The following is a 20,155-nucleotide window of genomic DNA, read 5'->3' as shown; positions in this document are numbered from 1 at the left end:
TAAATAGTATGTTTAGGATCTGGTTTTTCCTTTCTTTTTTTTCATTCTTTTTTTTTTTTTTTTTTAAGGAAAAAATAAAATTATCTAGGTTTATATATACATGAAGTTATTTGTTGCCAGTTATGTTTTCTTTACTCCTTTCCTTCAACAGGTAAAGTCCTCATACGACGTTCTAAATAACTATCTTTATCTTTCAATTTCTTTGTATAGTCGGTCTCTTTCCTACCAGGATATATAATTTTTTTATCCAAATCACTCAATTCTTGTTCTTGAATAGGTTCTTTTAATTCTTTTCTTGTGAATGATTTCCACAAATGACGGACAGAACCAAAGCAATACATGCATATAGTATTTGCCCTCTTGTAATGTCCACAACTTGGACAATTATTTAGATGGTGAATAAATTTCAATTGCTTTCTGGCTGGTGCTATGGCCTTTTGCCTTTTCTTTTGATGGGAGACCTTCTTTTTTGGAGCAGCCAATAAAATACCATTATCAGTTAGAAAATCTGTTACGGATTCAGAATTAGTATCATTATTAACAGCGGGAAAACCAACCAATTCAGCCCATTTTCCCAAGGGAATGGTATTGTTGGAAATAGTGCCCCCACCACCAAGTGATAATATAGATCTTAAAGCTAAAAGAAAAAAATTCCTTGGTTGTTGTTGTTGTTTTTTCAAAACAGCAATGGCATTATTACAACACATAGTAGTAGTATGAGATATACACATTTTCTCTTTTTCTTCCTTTTCTTTTTCCTTTCTTTCTTTTTTCCTCTCTCACAGGTAACAAAAAGAGATGCTGATAGTGATGTTAAGTTTGTTTATAGTTCTTATGGAAAGTTATAATTGACAATGATAGGGATAATAGAAAAAGAGAAATTTTTTTTTTTTTTCCCTTCTTTTAGCTGTAATTTTTGGTTTTGAAAATATATACACAAACATCACTTGTAACGAACTTTAAAAAACAAATAGTCCATAAACTAACATTATCGGCCTTCGGACTAAACCATACATAAAAAATATTATATACTTTTGAAAGGAAAGCCACAAACTAAAAAATATGTAACGCAATCGGCAAGTCAAAAAATAACTCTCTGATTTGTTTACTATGTTTTACTTTTTCTGTTCAAAGGAAAAAAGAAAAAACAAAAAAACAAAAAACAAAAAAGGATACGTTGAAATAATGTCAGCTTCAGCTTCATTAACTAGTAACACCACTACCACCAATAATAACAGCAACAACAATAATAATCCAATACCTGCTTCTTTGATGGCACCCATCCAACCGAGTTCATATGTTGGTTTTGATTCTATCACTACTCAAATCGAACATCGCTTATTGAAAAAGGGATTTCAATTTAATATCATGGTTGTTGGTCATTCTGGTTTGGGTAAAAGTACTTTGATCAATACGCTATTTGCATCACATTTAATAGATTCCTCGACAGGGTTGGATATCACTAGAGAACCTATCAAGAAAACTACAGACATAGTTGTTTCCAATCATACTTTAGTTGAAGATAGAGTTCGTTTAAATATCAATGTTATTGATACACCCGGGTTCGGAGATCAAATCAACAATAGTAAAGCTTGGGAACCTATAGTAAAATATATTAAAGAACAATATTCACAATATCTACGTAAAGAATTAACTGCTCAACGTGAAAAGAGAATAAAAGACACAAGAGTGCACGCAGTATTGTATTTTATCCAACCAAATTGCAAAGGCTTAACTGAGTTGGATATTGCAGCTTTGAGAATATTAACTGAAATTGTCAACGTTATACCAGTAATCGCCAAGAGCGACACTTTAACGATCGAGGAAAGGCATAACTTTAGAAAGATCATCCAACATGAATTTAAAAGCTACAGGTTTAAAATTTATCCATTTGATGATTATTATGATGACTTGACACAAGAAGAACTAGAGCTGAACGAAAATATAAGAAGTGTCATCCCGTTTGCTGTTGTTGGCTCTGAAAAGGAGGTCGATATTAATGGCAAGTTAGTTAGAGGCAGAAAAACAAGATGGGGGGTAATTAATGTTGAAGATATGAACCAATGTGAATTTATCTATTTGAGAGAATTCTTAATAAGAACACATTTACAGGATTTGATTGACACCACTGCTTCTATCCATTATGAAACCTTCAGAGCCAAGCAATTGATTGCTTTGAAAGAGAATGCTAGTGTTCGTAATAAATAGGTTACTCAACTTTACTTTTGCCTCCTATGAATGAATATTTCTAATATATAGAATATATAATTTGAGTATAAAAATATGTCCAACAGATGATATTATTGGCTTATAAATAATACTAGCGGCAAAAACAATAAAAAACAATTCTTAAACGATGGAGAAAAAAAAAAAAAAAAAAAAAAAAAAAGGGTATAGGCGAGGTCAAAGCCTTTTTATTATAAAAGACATTCTGAAACATTGAAAATCACCATCACTTAGTAGTGTTAAGCTTGCCGGATAGGGAGCGGAGTGGTCTTATAAACCGTATACATAGCATAAGTATGTGGTGTGGTATTTATATGTATATGTTTTAATATGCTAAGTGCACTGAGCAAAAAGTTGATCTAACATAACAGTAAAAAAAAAAATCATATTATGTAATATACCTCTTGATATAAATATACACATTGGTCACATTAGCTTATATAAAGAGAGCTCCTTTATAACTCCACGTAGTAGTTAAATAATATTGTGTTATATAAAAAAAGATAATATCTGTAAGCAACCATGCATATGATGCACGGGTATATAGAAAATAAATACACGCCCGTACATTTATTTTCTCAACACTCTCCCTTACTTAATGTTATCATAGTCTTTGTATGGTATTAAGTATTAATAAAAGTGTCACGGCATCTTTCGTGTAAAGCTCTTGAGAGAGGTTTGGTCATCATATCAGCTGGTTGTTCTGTTGTTTTTAAAAATTGAATGTTTACCTTTTTGGTTTCAACGGCTTCTCTTATGTGGTGATATTTTACGTTAATGTGTTTTGTACGGTTGTGTTGTGTTGGATGTTTAGCAAGTGCAATTGCAGAACTGTTATCAGCCATCAAATCAATAGATGGTATTTCAATGTTCAAGCCATTAAATATGTCAGTTAACCAATATGCTTCTTTACACGCCTCATTCATCGATATATATTCTGCATCAGCAGAAGATAAGCACATTGCTTTGATTTTCTTGGAACTCCACGTAATAGGTGCACCACTGTAAACTGTGATGTATCCACAGGTAGAATGCATATCTGTCTTATTATCAGCATAGGATGCATCACCGTAGACATTTAGATGAGATGGAATACCTTTTTTATAAGTGAGGCTAAAATCTTTAGTAGTAATTAGATAGTCGACAACTCTTCTTGCGGCTTTCAGATGCACATTTGTAGGCGAGTTGAGAAAACGAGACAAAAAGTAAGCAGCAAAATCAATATCATATCTCACAGTATTCGAGGCAAATAGCAGTTTTCCCACCATGCTTTGAAATCTAGTGATATCAGCAGTTGGAGGTTCAATTGAAGAAAATAAATCGGCATGTTTATCTAGTGGAGTATGAATGGGTTTAAATGGAGGTCCAAATTCAACCAGCAATTTTGAAATATAATCAGATAGAGAGATCGAAATTCCTTGTGGAGATTGCGTTATGTTCATACCAAGAAATTTTGAAGCAGGTCCAAGATCTTTCATCTGGAAACACTTGGATAAGTAATGCTTGACCTTAGAAACCTTAGCAGAAGAACTACCGGCAATCAACAAATCATCAACATAGAGTGCAACAAAAGTTTCATCGGAGTTATTGCAACAAACAAACAACCCATGTTCAGATGGATGTTTTGTAAAGCCTATATGGGCTAATTTTCCAGCTATAGTTTGGTTCCAAAGAAGAGGCGCTTGTTTTAAACCATATAAGCTTTTATTCAATTTCCACACCATGCCAGGAGCATGTGGATAATCAACAGGAGGACGAACATATATGGGTGTATCAATTGGTGCATTTAGAAATGCCGTGGTTACATCCATCTGGTGGATTAGGAAACCACGAGATGCAGCAACAGCAAGAAACAAACGAACGCTGCTATAACAAATAACAGGAACAAATGTTTCATTGTAATTAATACCAGCACGCTGTGTAAAATCTTGGGCAACTAATCGGGCTTTGTACAACCCAGAATCCTTAATAGTAAATACCCAACGAGAACCTATAATTTTAGTACCAGGTGGAGGAAAAACCCAGTCAAACGTGTGATTTCCGACAAGAGAATTTAATTCCTGTTGACACGCAGTGCTCCATTCTTTACTATTTGGACTTTTTATTACAGCGTTAAAGTTTTGTGGTATTTTATTATCATTGGTGCCAAAATAGGCCATAGCAGATAAAGCAGAAATTAGATTGTTCTGGAGATCAGGTACATATAAAACATCCCTGAATACGGTTCCATTGATATTAACAGATCCTTTTCCCTTTGACACTAATCTCTTTCCACCAATGCCATTTACTGTTGTGTTACATGATGGTAGTTCGGTAAACCAGCTTATATTATCAGTCATATGTGCAGAACATTCGCTATCGAAACACCGCGTAGGTTCAGATTTGACAAAATTATCACATTTTCCCAATTCAATATTCCCATTTGAGAAAAATGTGGTACTTTTATTTTTCTGTAATATTTCTCTACATTTCTCAATATCAGGACAATTGATAGTTTTATGATCTTTGTCGCATAACTTGCACCTATACTTTGTTTCTCTGTTATATCTTTGATTTTTGGCTGAGACCTTAGTAAAAGCATCACCATTTTGGATTTTCTGTGATGTATTGAGGGTCGAAGATTGAGAAAGAAAAGCAGAAGATAATGGATTTATGGCATTGTCTTTATTCTTTCTTGTTGCTGACTTATTAGTCAAATACAATTTAATCTGATTAACAGTGACATCTGTGGAATCACCATACTTATCAATCACCATATCAGCAATTGCTGGACAATAATCTAAAAATAAGGCACTTTGGTATAAAACTGAGTTTGTCATTCTCAAGTCATCTAATTCGACTAGATGATTTATAACTTCAGTACATGTCGAAATGGAAGAAGTTAAGGTATAAGGTGTAGGCTTCTTGCTCATGGCATCATAGTAGGATCTCAAAGTACCGGAGGAATACATCTCATTCAAGCTATCCCAGCCGGCCTTGGTTCTTAGATAATAATTTGTGCCCCGAAAAGCATTTGTGGCAGCTGTATATGTATCTAATGTATTTTCATCGAGAGATTTTCTGATGGCCATGTCTGCAATTCGACTAGCCGTGGTAAGCATTCTAGTGGTAACAAATGTATCAGCATTATTAATGTCTGGTATGTTTAATAGACCAGTTTGCAAGAAACTCACAATATATGGGTTAAAGGCTGTTAACATATAAGTAAATTCGTCACACCATTTTTTATAGTTGGAATTTCCTTTTAATTTGTAGAGTACTTCGGGTATTGCCTCAGGGCTCATAACCTGTTGAGCGAATAGCTGATCTAACCGATCAATAGAATGATTCATATTATGTAATATACCTGTTAATATGAATATACACCTTAGTCTCTTTTAGCTTATGTAAAAGGGACTTCTTATATAAATTACGTATAACTTAATTAATATAATATTATAAAAGGAAAGATAGTATTTAGAAGCAGCCATGCATATGACGAACAGGCAGATAGAAAATAAATATACACACCCGTACATTTATTTTCTCAACAAGCCATGCATATGACGAACAGGCAGATAGAAAATAAATATACACACCCGTACATTTATTTTCTCAACATATATCTCAATAAATTTAACATATGCAACATTGTTGAATCTTTACTATTAACACATAATTTAATTTCGCAGTATAATAAATGTTTAAAATAATAAAATTACCAACAATTTATTTTTATTTATATCATATAAAATAATTTATAATTATTAATAATATTTTACAAAATAAAGTTAAAAATTTATATATTTTATAACATTATAAATCCTGTAAATTATTTACGATTTTATTGAAAATTTAAACATGTTGTTTTTGCGAACTTAAATAATGGTTTAATACTAATTATATTTCTTCTATGACTGTTATATTGTTGAAAAAAATAAATGTACGGATGTGTATTTACTTTTTTATCTGCCCATACATCATATACGTGGTTGCTTCTAGATATTATCTTTCCTTATATAATACAACATTAATTAAATTATATGTAATTTATATAAAAAGTCTCTTTAACTTATGTATAACTTAAATAACATGTGTATATATATATATTCAAGAAAACTAGTATATGACGCATTGATAAATAAACAATAAGTACGTGTTCCTACACTCAGTTTCTCAACAAAATCCACTATAATGGAGTTATGTTCTGGCTAATATCTAATTAAATTTTTCTTAATTCAAGTACATAATAAAAAGTGTTTTCAAAAGCATTATGATAATATTGAGTAACTATATGTAAGCTTTTCAGTCAACATTACATTTTATATATTAAAACAATACTTAGTATTCGATTTATATGTCTCCAACCATATTTATTGTTACTTTATCAACATTAAATTTAAATTATCCTATTCGATGCTTGGTCGTTAGTATCTAAATTTGATAATAGAAGAAGGCTTGCTGTGGGGGGGGGTTTTTTTCTTTCTCAAAATTGGAATTGCAACGCCTATCAATATACTTTTGTACATCACGATGAATTGTAATGGATTTAATTTTTAAGTCGTGTAATTTTATATAGAATCGGATTAACTAAGGATTAACAAACAAACAACAGGGTTCGATAATTATACCATATTATAAACGACTAACTGATATATTTAACGAAGAAAAAGGTACTAAAAGGTCGAAACTTGGGTCATCTAATATCGTGAATAATGGTAATATAAACAAATATTTCCAAAATGTAGAGCATGAGCTTCAGGAACAAGCAGATTTTAAAAATACAGCTGGCTTGTCCAATTATAAGCTTATTTGGTAAACATTGAATGAGGTTAATAATATGTATAAAACAAGTTCGTTGTTTTCCACATACTTTAGATGTTATATTTAATACAATCTACAAAAATATAACAATTAACAAGGAAGATACTGATATTAAAAAATCTAAAGAAATATCTGATGCTGTATTATAATTCTTTTTTTTTTTTTTGTTTGCATTTTGATAACAATTATTGGCATCTAAAACACTTATGATTAGTTTTTCCAAAAAGACAATTTCTGTAATTCTTTGACACACAAACAAACAAAAAGAAAGGAAAATTTTTTTGTCTATTTTGTCCGAGGCTCATTTTACTAGGTTCATTTTTTCTTTGATTCCCAGTTAAAAAAAACTAGTATTTTTTATATAGACGGAAATAATCAAAAAACTAGCTCGCGTAAAACTCTAGAATTAAACATTCTTAGTATTATTGAATTTACAGGCAATTTTACACATGTATATTAAAGAATAGACTATTTATGTATACTATTTTATAATTAATCAATGTCTTCATCCAAATCTGGCATTGGATATTTCAAAATACACGCAAAACCTGTCAATTTATCCAATTCTTCACCTGTGCTATGAAGAGAACTAAAAACATAAACACTACCTCCAGTATTTTCAACATCTTTAATTAATTTTAAAGAAGATTTTCTTATTTGTAAATCGTCTGACCTTAGAATAGTGTCAGTAATCAATAAAGTTTGTATGGCACTTAGTTCAGCAGCTTTGGTTATTTCATCACGACCATACCAGGCTTTGTAATCATCTTTATTTAGATGGTCTAAGAACTCATCCATAATTATTGTTTCTTTAGAATTTTTGGCTTCCTGCAATTTGGAGGAATAAGCTGGATTCTTTAAAACCTCGTCTATGCCTTGTAGATAGCCAGTAGAGCAGTGTGCTACCAAAAATTTAGTTTTATTAGTCAAAATAGCTTTATTTTTATCTGCCTCTGCATATTTGATAATATTTCCATACAATGTTTTGGCCCAAAAACCAGGAGAACATAAAAGTACTACCTTTAATTTGTCAAAATCAAAATGTCTAACCATTGAATCATAAATAGCTCTATAAAACTTGTTCGTTTTTTCATCGTATTTTTTCAAATCAGTGGTTCTTTTTTTCTTTGGCATACTATATTCAATTTTATTTTTTAGCATGGTCGAGAAAGGCGATATTAAACACACATGAGCTATACCTTCCTGAAGAACAACTGCCCCCATCTCAGTACGATGATCAACATTACAGGCATTTTTAATTAATTTAGACACATAGTCGTTATAGTCTTCTTTAATTAAAGTAAAAGGATACTTGAAGTCAATAGTAAAACTAAAGTATTTACCGATAGGTATATCCACATTGGCAGTGACTGCATTTTCGTTTTCAACGGTTATACCCTTGTATCTTAAAAATTCGTTTTCGGGTTCAAATTCTGATGAAACAATTCTTAAGTGTAACTTGACCAAATCCGTGTTTTTTTTTTTACTAGCCTCATCAAGTTTAGTAGTTACCATTTTTTTGAAGATCACTTCGTCATCAGTGTTAATAATATTGTAGATAGTGAATAAATCCTCTTTATCCTGCGGCAATAATGTTAAAATTGCACAAGAAGATTTGCCTGGCTGTATTTCCTCTTTGAGAAGCTTCATTTGCGATATTATTATCTATATTACTTTCTTTCTTCCCCCTTCCATACATTAAACCATGATATTACTACTGAGGAAATAAAGAAAGAAAAAAAAAAAGGAAAACAAAAAAAAGAAATAAGAACTGGAAGAAAAAAGAGGAAAAGAGACTATATATACAAATAAACAGTTTTTTTTTTTTTTATTATTATTATTATTGAAAAACCAAAAAAAAAAAAAATCAAAAAAATAAAAAAAAATAAAAAAAAATCAAAATAAATAAACAAATAAATAACAAGACATTTGAATATACGTATAAAAGCTACGGGGAACAAATAACATAATTTTAATATCATTTTTCTTTAAGCAAAAAAAAAAAAAAAAAAGTAAAAAATAAAAATGAAAATAAAAGAATAAAAATTAGTTAAATCCATTGGCAAGGATTACATTTGTAAAATAATTGGCCATTTGACGAATAAATTAAAATTTAACACACATAAAAATGGCCGAGAAAAATAATATATATATATATATATATATATAATAAAGCACAGACTAGTATAGAGTAAAATTAGCCAGGGTAATACAAATACTGATATTTATAGAGATGTCTGCTCTATACCATCTTACTATTTAGCAGAGTTAGCCTTTAAGTTATATTTCTTTTTACCAATATCCAAGGGAACATACTTATACTTAATCATATGATGTATCTGTCTTCTCATTGTGAAAATAAATAATAAAATAAAGTACATCAATAGAATTGGCCAAAACACCGGAATATCAAAAATTGGAAATATTGACAAGAATAGTGATAGTAAAATACCCCTGAAACCATTATACCAAAACTTGAATTCAGGCAATCTTCTAATAAATGGTCTAAATTCTTCATCATTAGATGCCAAATTGCCGCCAGCTTCCAATTCATCATTTTGTTCATCGTTTCTCAAAGATACATCAAACTTTGGAGTTAAAAACAATAAAAATTGATTTAACATGAAGATACCATAAGAGTAGCACACAACATACCAACCTTGGCAATATATAACACGAATAAAAAATAATACAGTCAATACCCCTAAAGTTAACCATCTGTATAGTTTATACGGTGTAAAGTTATCCAAGTTGACTTGATAAAACCTTTTACAGCTGTAAAGTGCTTTGGTAATAGGATTATTGCTAGTAGGAGTATCTTGAGAGGGGTCCAACGTGTCCATTATTTTTTTTGGGATATTTTTTATTTATTTGTTGAATGTTTTTAATTGTTTCCTACAGTAACGAACCATTGACAATATTTTCAAAAATGAGAAAGGGAGCGATTTAGTTTCGAATTGAATTGAAGCTGAAAATAATAAACAATTTTTCAAAAAAAAAAAAAAAAAAAAAAAAAAAATTAGTATAAAACGCCAACAAAATAAAAATATTAGCTTTTCAATTATATTAAATTCGGGTAAATTCAATCAAATATATACTTAATAATAATAAAAAAAAAGTTTATAGTGTTTGTTTTAATAAAGGAAAAAAAAAAAAAAAAGTTTTGATACACTACATTTTTGTTTTTTATATATCTGTGTGTATATGACATACACGTTATATATTTGATACAAAATTATTAACCAAATAAAGAACGTAAAACAATTTCTATCAATATAAATGTTTGCTCCTTCCTATACCATACCATATTTATGCCAATTGCTGGGACTGGGCTTTGAGTTGTCATCAATCAACTACCAACAAAAATATAACCGTCTACACAGATCTGTGTATGGCCTTTCGGATGATTTATATATGCTAGAAATGATAATTTCACTACTTTTGATTTATTGCTTTTTAAATTATAGTTTTTCAAAATTAGTTTCAGAGCAATTCTGTAAGAGGTTTCCTCTTTTTTATCCATTAAGCCAACTGGATGGTAATGGTAACCAGACTCTTATTCCAAATAAGTTTTTCAGTACCAATGGTGTTTTGCCATTGTATTATGGTTTAGTTTTATTTGAAATAGCTAAGTTTATACTGTCTTTGAAAGTTCTAATTCAATTGTACAATTATAGATTCACCAAACATGTCCATCAAGGTGTGTCTAAAATTTGTTTTTCATCAATATTGTTTATTCTAATATTTTCTATATTTACATATTGCTGTTCTATTAAAAATTTGTCAAACAATAATAATATGGGGAAGTTTGGTATTTTTTATATTGAACATGTAAATTATTTATGGGTATTTGCAAATATTTTGTCAACTTTTAAATTTTTACCACAACTAGTAATAAATTGGGAAGGTATGTGTACTCAAGGCCTATCATCAAAATATGTTGTTTTGCAATTCTTTTCAAATTTATTTTCATTATTTTCTGCCTTTTCTCTAAACAAAAGTTTACCATTTTATGCCCTTCCATTTAATCAAAAACCTATGATAACTTCATTTGTAAATCTATTCTGCGTTGTGGGGCTACTCTACCAAGCACAATATTTATATTTGAACAAATCACCTTATTTAAAGAGAAGACGTAACTTTACCAGCAATAGGATAATCGTTCATGAAATACCCACAAATGTTGATGAATTTGATACATTTGATACAACACGCTAACGGTATGCTTACAAATAATGGATGTTTTATCCATAACAAGAGAGGTAGGGCGGGGAAATATACTATTAGCTTTTATTTTATTTATTTATTTATTTATAAAGAACTTGCTTTGGTGTGATTTCAAATCATTTGCATTCAATGAAGAACACAAAAATGGGTAATATACGTTTCGTTTTAATAACTATTAAAATAATAAGAATAACAAGAATAACAATAATAACTATAACTTATCACTTAGTAAGGCTGTAGCAATTTTAACACCATTGCTTACTTTTCTTTCAGGTACAGTTTTAAAGGTATTTAGAGTGACTGGACTTGTGTATTGCATTATATTATCTATTTCTGCTTGCATTTGCTTTTTTAAATCTTTGTCTGTCGTGGCTATGATACAGTTGGACTCTAAATCAAATTTGTATGCCCGCTTAGTGTAGTTAGACGAACCAACAACAGTAATGCAAGGTTCTTTTTCACCGGGCTCAGTAATCCAAATGCCCTTTGCATGGTAAGACCACCCAGACGGCTGGTTTACCACCCCCCTTTTCCATTCTCGTAAACAGATTGAATTTTCATATCCCTTCTTGCTAACCTCTTTTAAGAATTTATATGATAAATAAGTATATGCATCAGGCAAGTATTTTGAAACACCTTTAGACTCAAAGAACCCATTTGCATGTGGCGAGGCAGTAATTACTGTACCTTTAGCACTCTTAGAACTTAACAATTTGTGTTTTATTTCAGGCAACATATTAAAATAGCCTGCTGTGAAAACCCAGCTTTTCTGTTTGAGTTGCTGTTCATCTCTATTTTGCAATGTGCTGGTTAACAGTTTTAGTATACTTGGTTTTTCTGTGGATTGATCTCCAATAGACGCAGAAAATAAGGGGGTAAATTGGGAAACGGGATAAACTACTGTGGGATATAAAGTTCCTTGCTGTTCTCCTACTTTTAAAGTATTAGTTGTAGTATTATTCCCAAATGGTGTCTTGAAAAAAGTTTGTAGAAGTTTAGATGTCTGTTCCAAAAATTTAGTTTTGTTTCGTCTTGGGTCGCTGGCCAAATTATTATCAGGCCATACCAAAACGTATTTTTGAGCATTTGTAGAATACAGTACTTTGAAGGACAACTTGCTGATCATTTGGTGGAGGTTGAAATAGTAATCAGCAAACGGTTTTAACTTGAAAAGGTAATATCTGTCCTGCCTATTTGTAAAATAATCTCTTGATAGGTTAGCACCCGATAAGATAACTTCATCATCAAATCCATAAATTTTCATGTGTTGTAATCCAAATCCCTCATTGAATCTTTTGGGAACCAACGATTCTTTTAATCCAAAGATCGCTGGTGTTTTGTAGGTTCTAACATCAACTCTGTCTCCATAGTCTCTAACCAATTGAGCTAACAAGGAGGCAGAACATTTCGAAGGTGATTCTCGTGTTCCTCTCAACCCATCAACCATGAAATAGACTTTTAGCTCATCATTTTTCTGTAGGGCCTTTGATATACAGTGTATTATTTCTTCTTCGGACTTTCCCAAGTATAAAGAGGCCATGAATATTTTATCCTTCGATTGTGCAATCTTGTTTTTTAAAGTTTTATAGAATTCCACAGGATGGTCTATAACTTCAATTTGCCCACTTTTGAAATAAAATTTTGTTTGCAAAGTATTTTGGAAAGTGTGTTTGACAATATCTACCATAGACGAGTACATTCTTTTTTTTTCTATATGTTTGGTAATGGCTAGATTTTTTAAAGCCATTTTCCTTTTAACTTCCAAGTTATATTTACTTTATTACTATTTAAATATCAATAGCGGTTAAAAATTATTGAGATATATATATATATATATATATAGTTTATTTTTATACCTTTTTATTCGCTAAAAAAAAAAAAAAAAGAAATATGGAAACCAAGACAAAAAAAGCATATCAAGAAAAAAAAAAAAAATTTTTGTAAAACCAAAACAGATTATACTAAGGTAAAAATTTAACAAACAATGAACTACTTTTGTTTTATTTATATTTAACATTTTAAGTACTTAATATACATAATAATATAGAAGCGGAAAAAATAAAATAAATAAAAACAAACAAACAAACAAACAAACAAACAAACAAACAAACAAACAAACAAACTACGATAATAAATACATAAGCCTTTCCTAATTCAACCTGGAAATAAAAGCATCAATATCTACTTCAACTATTGGAGCGGTAGAACTGTTTGAATTTTCTAATAATTTGTTATTTTTTTCTCTTAATTTCAGTTTTTTTAGACTGCTCAAAGCACCGAACCCAGAAACTTCTCTATTTAAGGAAAAAGGTAACAGAAAAAAGGCGCACTTGGAAAATGATTCACCCAATGTAGATAGTTCATGAATGATATCCTCGATACAAATAATACCTTGGTCACCTAATTTTTCTTCAACCATAGAATTATCGTTTAAGATGGTTTCCTTTGGCTCTTCACCTTCCCTTGCATACATGATTCTACTTCTCTTCTGAATTAAAGAACGAATAGATGCTAAAGAAGGTTTGCCAATAATAATATATGGCGATATTAATTTCAATAATGAATAAACTTGTGTAGTTAATTTAACAAAAACACCAGTATTTAACTCCAACAAACGCATCAATTTTAAAATAGTGAAAACTTTACGAGGCATTTTGACGGCGACAGGCCCTCTGATCCTAATAACAAACAATAAACATTCCTTACCATCATATTCAATTTTTTCCTTGATTAAGCCATCTTTATTTTCTTCAGTTGGTTCAACTTCAGTAATTTTCAAGATAAAATCTCTGTCAGATGGTATATGTTCTGTTTCTTTTCTAGACTTCTTGTGTTCCAATTTAGAAATACGTTTAACCCTCTCCTTTTCTCTTGTGGTGGCTAAAGTGGTTGCCACAATGGTTTCAGCTCTTATAAATTTATTTTTCCCAGCTGATTTCTTACTCCTGGCCAATTGTTGTTTTTTGTTAGCCAAAGCTTGCTTTTCTAACCTAGTTCTATCAGCATTTCTTCTTTTACGTAATAAAATTTCTGGATTACTGTTTAATTGTTTATGTTCTTCAGACATGGTTTAATATATATATATATATATATATATGTGTGTGTGTGTGTGTGTGTGTGTGTGTATTGTAGGACTTAATGTTCTTTTATTAGAGCCTTGTTATAAATGAAAGAAAAAAAAAAAAGTAAAGAAAGAAATTGTCAAATATAAGAGGAAAAGAGACATAGCCAAGCTTAATTTAAGATAATATCTATGAAGAAAATGATGGATAAGAACAGCAAAAAGAAAATAACTCTGATCAGAACTAAAAAAAAAAAAAAAAAAAAAAAAAAAAAAAAGAAACGTGATTTTCAAGAAAGAGGTATATTCCGGACTCTCGGATAAATAAAAAAAAATAAACAATAGTAAGAATAAGCCAGCGATAAAAAAAATAAAAATACTAGTATAAATTCCACTATACGTCATTCAATGCAACACAAACCACACCCTTATCGTGTCCACTATATTGCCTAACGATTTCATTTGTCGAAAGGTCCCATAACCTTACATAATGATCTGAACTGCCCGTTAGTAAATAAGCGCTATCCGCACTAAACGCGCAATCCCAAACCCATCTTTTATGTCCGTCCAAGGTAGTTTCTAATCCAAAATTGTTCTCTATACTCCAGATTCTGGCAGTGTGATCCGCAGAACACGTGGCTAAATGCTTTGAGTCTGCCGATATTAAAACTCTTGTTATATATTTTGTATGCGACCTAAATTTTGTTAGTGGTGTTAATACCGAGGCATCCGTGCAATTGGGCATTTTCCAAACATAACAACTCCCCTTATTATTACCAGCAACCAATAGAGATCCATCACCTGCAATCGATAGAGTTTGTAAAGGTGTATCATCTTCAGGTGTTACTTCTTGTGAGCACTTATTTTCGCCCAAATCCCAGACTTTAATGTTTCCATCTCTATCGCATGATAATAATTCACCTTGATTCGGATGTATAACCACTTCATTAACAGGCGAATTGTGCTTAAAATTTCTTTGGACAGATGGCGATCTAACATCCCAAACTTTAATAGTTCCATCCTCACTGCTACTGACCATCCATTTATTATCTTGGTGAAACGATATTGAAGTGATGTTATTTTTATGACCTTCAAAGGAAGTAACCGGGTTAGGGTTTGCTGATCTAATATCATACAACCTGACATGTAAGTTACCAGCAGCAGCAAGAAATCTTTTATCAGAAGTCATTTCCAACCTATTAACCTGTGAATCTGTGTGCTGAATGGTTCTCGAACAAACCCCTGTTAAGGCTTCCCAAAATCTAATTGTGTGGTCATATCCTGCGGATACAAGTAAAACAGACATTCTCGTTATTATGACTTTATATTATTCTCTCTTTTTTTTTTTTTTCTTTTTTAAATGGCCATATATACCCACTTTATTCAGGTTCTATTCTTAATTTTTTATTTTCATAAATCATTTATTTAAATGCGTTGCAAAGATTCGTAAAACATAAATGGCAAATAAAAAAAAAAAAAAAAAAAAAAAAAAAAAAAAAAAAAAAAAAGACGGATCTAAAGATTGAACGGACAACTTGCACTTACTTCCATAGTTCGGACAAGCCATTTAATATATGGTGTCACAATATTAAAAACTGGTAAGCTTGTAGAATATTCTAGAAATTTCTATTCCATTTTAACTCAGTTAAAAAAACAAAAAAAAAAAAAAAAAAAGGGAGAAAGACAGGAAAAGGAGGAGGTTATTTATTTATTTTTTCTTTTTTATTCAGGTGGAAAACAAATTAACAGGGAGAGAATTAATTAATTTTATTTATCCTTGTTCTTAACTCAAGGTTTCCTATATAAAGAAGGAAGCTATTTATGAAACAATATTTCAAGCTTCTAATCCTTAGGTGCTAATTAGTAAAAACTTTGCAATTGCAAGTGGAAAAAAAAAAAAAAAGAAAAAAAAAGAAAGATAGAACAAAAAACGACAAATAATCTGTCCTATAATATTAACAGTTAAAAACACAAGTTAAAAAAAAAAAAAGAAAAAAAAGAAAAGATGGTTAAAGAAACGAAATTATACGATTTATTAGGCGTCTCTCCTAGTGCGTCAGATGCTGAATTGAAGAAAGGATATAGAAAAGCTGCCTTAAAATACCATCCCGATAAACCAACTGGTGATACCGAAAAGTTTAAAGAAATTTCAGAAGCTTATGAAATTTTAAATGATAAACAAAAGAGAGAAATATATGATACTTATGGTTTGGAGGCTGCAAGGAATGGTGGTCCAGCCTTTGGTGGTATGGGCGGTGCCGGCGGTGCTGGAGGTGCCGGAGGTCGCGGTGGTTTTAGTAGTGGTGGTGCCCATGCCTTTTCTGATCAAGATGCCTTTAATATTTTCTCGCAATTCTTTGGAGGTGGGTCTCCCTTCGGTTTCGCTGGTGGTGATGATGGTGGATTTGGTGGTGCAAGTGGGTTTAGTTCCAGTGGATTTGGAGGACAAAAACAAAGTAGATTTGGCGGACATCAACAGAGTGGCTTTAGCGGCGGGTTTCCTGGTGGTGATTTCCATTCTGCCGGTGGTATGCCTGGCGGGTTTAGCGCCAATTCTGGTAGAAGTGCTTCTCCAAAGCCGGAAGAAAAGGTTGTTCAAGTCAATTTACCGGTTAGTTTAGAAGATTTATATCAAGGTAATAAGAAATCATTCAAGATCACCAGAAAGGGCCCTAACGGCACTTCAGAAAAAAAACAAATTGATATCCAAATGGCACGTGGTTGGAAGGCTGGTACCAAGATCACTTATAAGAATGAAGGTGACTATAACCCACAGACAGGAGGAAGACAAACAATGCAATTTGTTATTCAAGAAAAACCACACCAATATTTTAAAAGGGAAGGTGATGATCTAATTTACACCATGCCTTTATCATTTAAGGAGTCTTTATTAGGATTCACTAAGAGTGTTCCGACTATTGACGGTAGAACGCTTCCAGTGACTAAAGTTCAACCTGTCCAGCCAACTGAAGTTAGTAGGTATCCAGGCCAAGGTATGCCATTGCAAAAGACACCAACACAAAGAGGTGATTTGGTGGTGAAGTATAAGATCGATTACCCAATATCTTTAACTCCACAGCAAAAAACTGCAATTTCTGAAAATTTCTAGAGCTCATTGTTACATACAAAAAGAAATGAAAGCACATAGTGTATATTGATTTTTTTTTATTTTTTTTATTTTATTTTATTTTATTTTATTTTATTTTATTTTGTTTTATTTTATTTTATTTTTTTGAAAAACGAAACGACAACAACAATGACAATAACGACATAAAAAATGGGGAAAAGAAGGAATTTAAAATATAAATCTTTATATTATTTTATTATTTGATGGATGATATAAGTTCTAATGACTGTTATAAAGTTTGCTCCTTATCTGCATTTATCTCCCCCGCCCCGTCTTATATAATTTTCTGTGTATAATATATTATTTATGTTAAATATATATATATTTTTTTAATATCTAGTCGGTGAAATATGGATTGTAGATTATATTTCATTTCTTGCCTTCATTTGAGAGTTTTTCTGTTGCAGCAGTATGTGTGTATTAATATTGTTGGTTGATAGAAAATACGTTATTTCGATTCAGTGGAAAATGCATTTTTTTAATACATAAGCATAATATGGAGGTGGAGGAAGAAAAACTATAAAAAAAAAACTTTAGACATTTTTTTACATTTTATATAAAACAAAAACTATTAAATATACAAATACAGACCGACATTAAGAATGTTTTATTATGGCTAACATGATATATTAGTTTAATTATTTCTTGGATTTCTTCTTCTTCTTTTCGCTGGTCTTTTCATCTTCAGCTTTTCTTTTCTTTTCCTTTTTGTCTTTTTTGTCCTTCTTTTCCTTTTTATCTTTTTTGTCCTTCTTTTCCTTTTTATCTTTCTTTCCTTCTTCCTTCTCTTCCTCCTTCTTTTCTGTCTTCTTTTCTGCCTTCTTTTCTTCCTTTTCTTCTGTTTTCTTTTCTTCCTTCTCTTCTGTCTTCTTTTCTTCCTTCTTTTCCTCCTTCTTTGTTTCTAAAACAGGCGAGTCAACATTATCCAAGGACACATAGGACTTCTTCCAATCTTCTGGTGTTTTTTCATTGACTCTACCAAATTTATCAAGCTTACCATCAGACTTCATCTGCTTCTTCTTTTGGGCAACAGGACCCAAACCCCATCTTCTTGGGTACAAATCTCTTTCCATAATACACCTCTTAACTTTAGCAACAACACCATGATCACAGGTAGCCAAATCAACAGTAGACATTTGTGCAATACCAACAGCAATGGCTTCACCCTTTGTAGTCATTAACACGACTTCATCATATAATTCAATGCCGTCCTCATAACGCAATAAACCGGGGATCATCAATTTAGCACCGTAACAAACAGCATTGACAGCAGAATCCTTAACAACAATTCTCTTGTAACCAAGCAATAGAGTTTCCAATGGCTGAATAATATTTCTCAAATAAGTTTCATCTCTTGTGTTATCGTAAACCCATTGCGCATCCAAAACATCATGCAAAGTAACCATATTATCATTCTCGGACAAAGCCCCAGATCTAACACGACGTAATTCTTGCATATGGCCACCAACACCCAGCAACATACCCAAGTGAACACACAATGTTCTCATATAGGTACCAGCCTCACAAGAGGCCCAAAAGACACCCAAGTTTCTTTTATTGTCAAATTCGATCAAGTTAGAATCATAAATCGTACGAACACGTAACTGACGCTTAACAGCAGAGATTAAAGGTGGTCTTTGAAACAAAGCACCAGTTAAGTTTTCTAAAGCCCTACCCAAATCCTTTTCGTCTTTTAAGGCATCATGCAATCTGGCAATACAAACATACTCCTTACCGGCTCCTTGTTGGGATTTAACCAATCTAGTAGCCCTATCAATACAAACGATCAAACAACCAGTAACTTTTGGATCCAAAGTACCTGAATGACCAGTTTTATCACAACGCAAGATTCTTTTAATCCAAGCAACAACTTCATGAGAAGATGGGTTGGATGGTTTATCTAAATTAATAACACCGGAGCTAATGTAGGACTTGATGTCCCTTTTTAATGGAGAAGAACCTGTTGGAATAGGAGTGTAATGTCCGCTTCTAACTAGTAACTTATCGTAATTTTTTAATAATAACGGCCAGCTACTGCTATCAGCAGATGGAGTAACGTTTTCTGGTTTAATAACGTATTCTTCACTCATTTTTTTGCTTATATTGTTCTTCGTGCTTGTTCAAAATCAGAGTCAAAAAGGTAAATTAAAAGAAAAAAAAAGAAAGAAGAAGAAGAAGAAAAAAAAAAAAAAAAAATAACAAAAAAAATTGAAATATTTAATTATCCTTTTTTATTTTAATCAAAGTGGAGGAGACTTAATGGATTCTTTAAAAATGGGATATATATAATGTGTGCAAGAACCTGAATAAAGAAAAAAGAATTATTAAAACAAGTGGTGGATAATGTGTCAGGAAAGAATATAAAACATAAATCAAATGGAAAAAAAAAAAAAGGAAAAATAATCAAGAAAAAAAATTTTTTTCTATTTTTTTTTTTATTTTTAATGAAAATAAGAAAGTAAATAAAATTAGAAATCTTGGAAGAAGAAAAAAAAAAGAAACGTTTTTTTTTTTCCCCATTTTCTTTCTCGTTTCCAAATATCGATATTTCATGAACATCCGAAAGACTCAAAGGCCCGTGATCTCTCGGGAATACAGAACTTGTACCACCACATTGAAGAAATGTTTTAATTAAATTTTACCATCAATTAAAAATAAAAAAGCAAAAAAAAAAAAAAAATAATAATAATAATAATAATAATAAAACTTTT

General features: G+C 31.1%; 10 protein-coding genes across 10 annotated transcripts; 3 read left to right on the top strand and 7 right to left on the bottom strand.

The window, feature by feature from the left end:
* Positions 1-131: 131 nt before the first annotated feature.
* MRPL32 (mitochondrial 54S ribosomal protein bL32m) lies at positions 132-731 on the bottom strand (the record flags this gene model as incomplete). Its single annotated transcript, XM_046078016.1, has 1 exon — positions 132-731. One exon carries the CDS (start codon positions 729-731, stop codon positions 132-134), a length of 600 nt encoding a protein of 199 aa, XP_045934386.1.
* A 454-nt stretch (positions 732-1,185) lies between these two features.
* Positions 1,186-2,208, top strand: CDC10 (septin CDC10; the record flags this gene model as incomplete). The annotated part of the gene is made up of 1 exon (XM_046078015.1): positions 1,186-2,208. The coding sequence occupies one exon, from the start codon at positions 1,186-1,188 to the stop codon at positions 2,206-2,208; it is 1,023 nt and encodes a 340-aa protein (XP_045934385.1).
* A 5,313-nt stretch (positions 2,209-7,521) lies between these two features.
* Positions 7,522-8,679, bottom strand: SCDLUD_003433 (uncharacterized protein; the record flags this gene model as incomplete). Its single annotated transcript, XM_046077981.1, has 1 exon — positions 7,522-8,679. One exon carries the CDS (start codon positions 8,677-8,679, stop codon positions 7,522-7,524), a length of 1,158 nt encoding a protein of 385 aa, XP_045934384.1.
* Positions 8,680-9,284: 605 nt separating this feature from the next.
* Positions 9,285-9,872, bottom strand: RER1 (protein retrieval receptor; the record flags this gene model as incomplete). The annotated part of the gene is made up of 1 exon (XM_046077980.1): positions 9,285-9,872. One exon carries the CDS (start codon positions 9,870-9,872, stop codon positions 9,285-9,287), a length of 588 nt encoding a protein of 195 aa, XP_045934383.1.
* A 436-nt stretch (positions 9,873-10,308) lies between these two features.
* SCDLUD_003431 (uncharacterized protein) lies at positions 10,309-11,247 on the top strand (the record flags this gene model as incomplete). Its single annotated transcript, XM_046081456.1, has 1 exon — positions 10,309-11,247. The coding sequence occupies one exon, from the start codon at positions 10,309-10,311 to the stop codon at positions 11,245-11,247; it is 939 nt and encodes a 312-aa protein (XP_045934382.1).
* Positions 11,248-11,467: 220 nt separating this feature from the next.
* PGS1 (CDP-diacylglycerol--glycerol-3-phosphate 3-phosphatidyltransferase) lies at positions 11,468-12,955 on the bottom strand (the record flags this gene model as incomplete). Its single annotated transcript, XM_046077979.1, has 1 exon — positions 11,468-12,955. The coding sequence occupies one exon, from the start codon at positions 12,953-12,955 to the stop codon at positions 11,468-11,470; it is 1,488 nt and encodes a 495-aa protein (XP_045934381.1).
* A 450-nt stretch (positions 12,956-13,405) lies between these two features.
* RLP7 (Rlp7p) lies at positions 13,406-14,323 on the bottom strand (the record flags this gene model as incomplete). Its single annotated transcript, XM_046077978.1, has 1 exon — positions 13,406-14,323. One exon carries the CDS (start codon positions 14,321-14,323, stop codon positions 13,406-13,408), a length of 918 nt encoding a protein of 305 aa, XP_045934380.1.
* A 388-nt stretch (positions 14,324-14,711) lies between these two features.
* LST8 (TOR complex subunit LST8) lies at positions 14,712-15,623 on the bottom strand (the record flags this gene model as incomplete). The annotated part of the gene is made up of 1 exon (XM_046077977.1): positions 14,712-15,623. The coding sequence occupies one exon, from the start codon at positions 15,621-15,623 to the stop codon at positions 14,712-14,714; it is 912 nt and encodes a 303-aa protein (XP_045934379.1).
* Positions 15,624-16,322: 699 nt separating this feature from the next.
* SIS1 (type II HSP40 co-chaperone SIS1) lies at positions 16,323-17,426 on the top strand (the record flags this gene model as incomplete). The annotated part of the gene is made up of 1 exon (XM_046077976.1): positions 16,323-17,426. The coding sequence occupies one exon, from the start codon at positions 16,323-16,325 to the stop codon at positions 17,424-17,426; it is 1,104 nt and encodes a 367-aa protein (XP_045934378.1).
* A 656-nt stretch (positions 17,427-18,082) lies between these two features.
* Positions 18,083-19,534, bottom strand: SCDLUD_003426 (uncharacterized protein; the record flags this gene model as incomplete). The annotated part of the gene is made up of 1 exon (XM_046077975.1): positions 18,083-19,534. One exon carries the CDS (start codon positions 19,532-19,534, stop codon positions 18,083-18,085), a length of 1,452 nt encoding a protein of 483 aa, XP_045934377.1.
* Positions 19,535-20,155: the final 621 nt, after the last annotated feature.

This window comes from Saccharomycodes ludwigii, chromosome IV (assembly GCF_020623625.1).
Source record: "Saccharomycodes ludwigii strain NBRC 1722 chromosome IV, whole genome shotgun sequence".
Classification (NCBI taxonomy): Eukaryota; Fungi; Ascomycota; class Saccharomycetes; order Saccharomycodales; family Saccharomycodaceae; genus Saccharomycodes; species Saccharomycodes ludwigii.
This window is presented reverse-complemented; position numbering and strand designations above follow the sequence as displayed.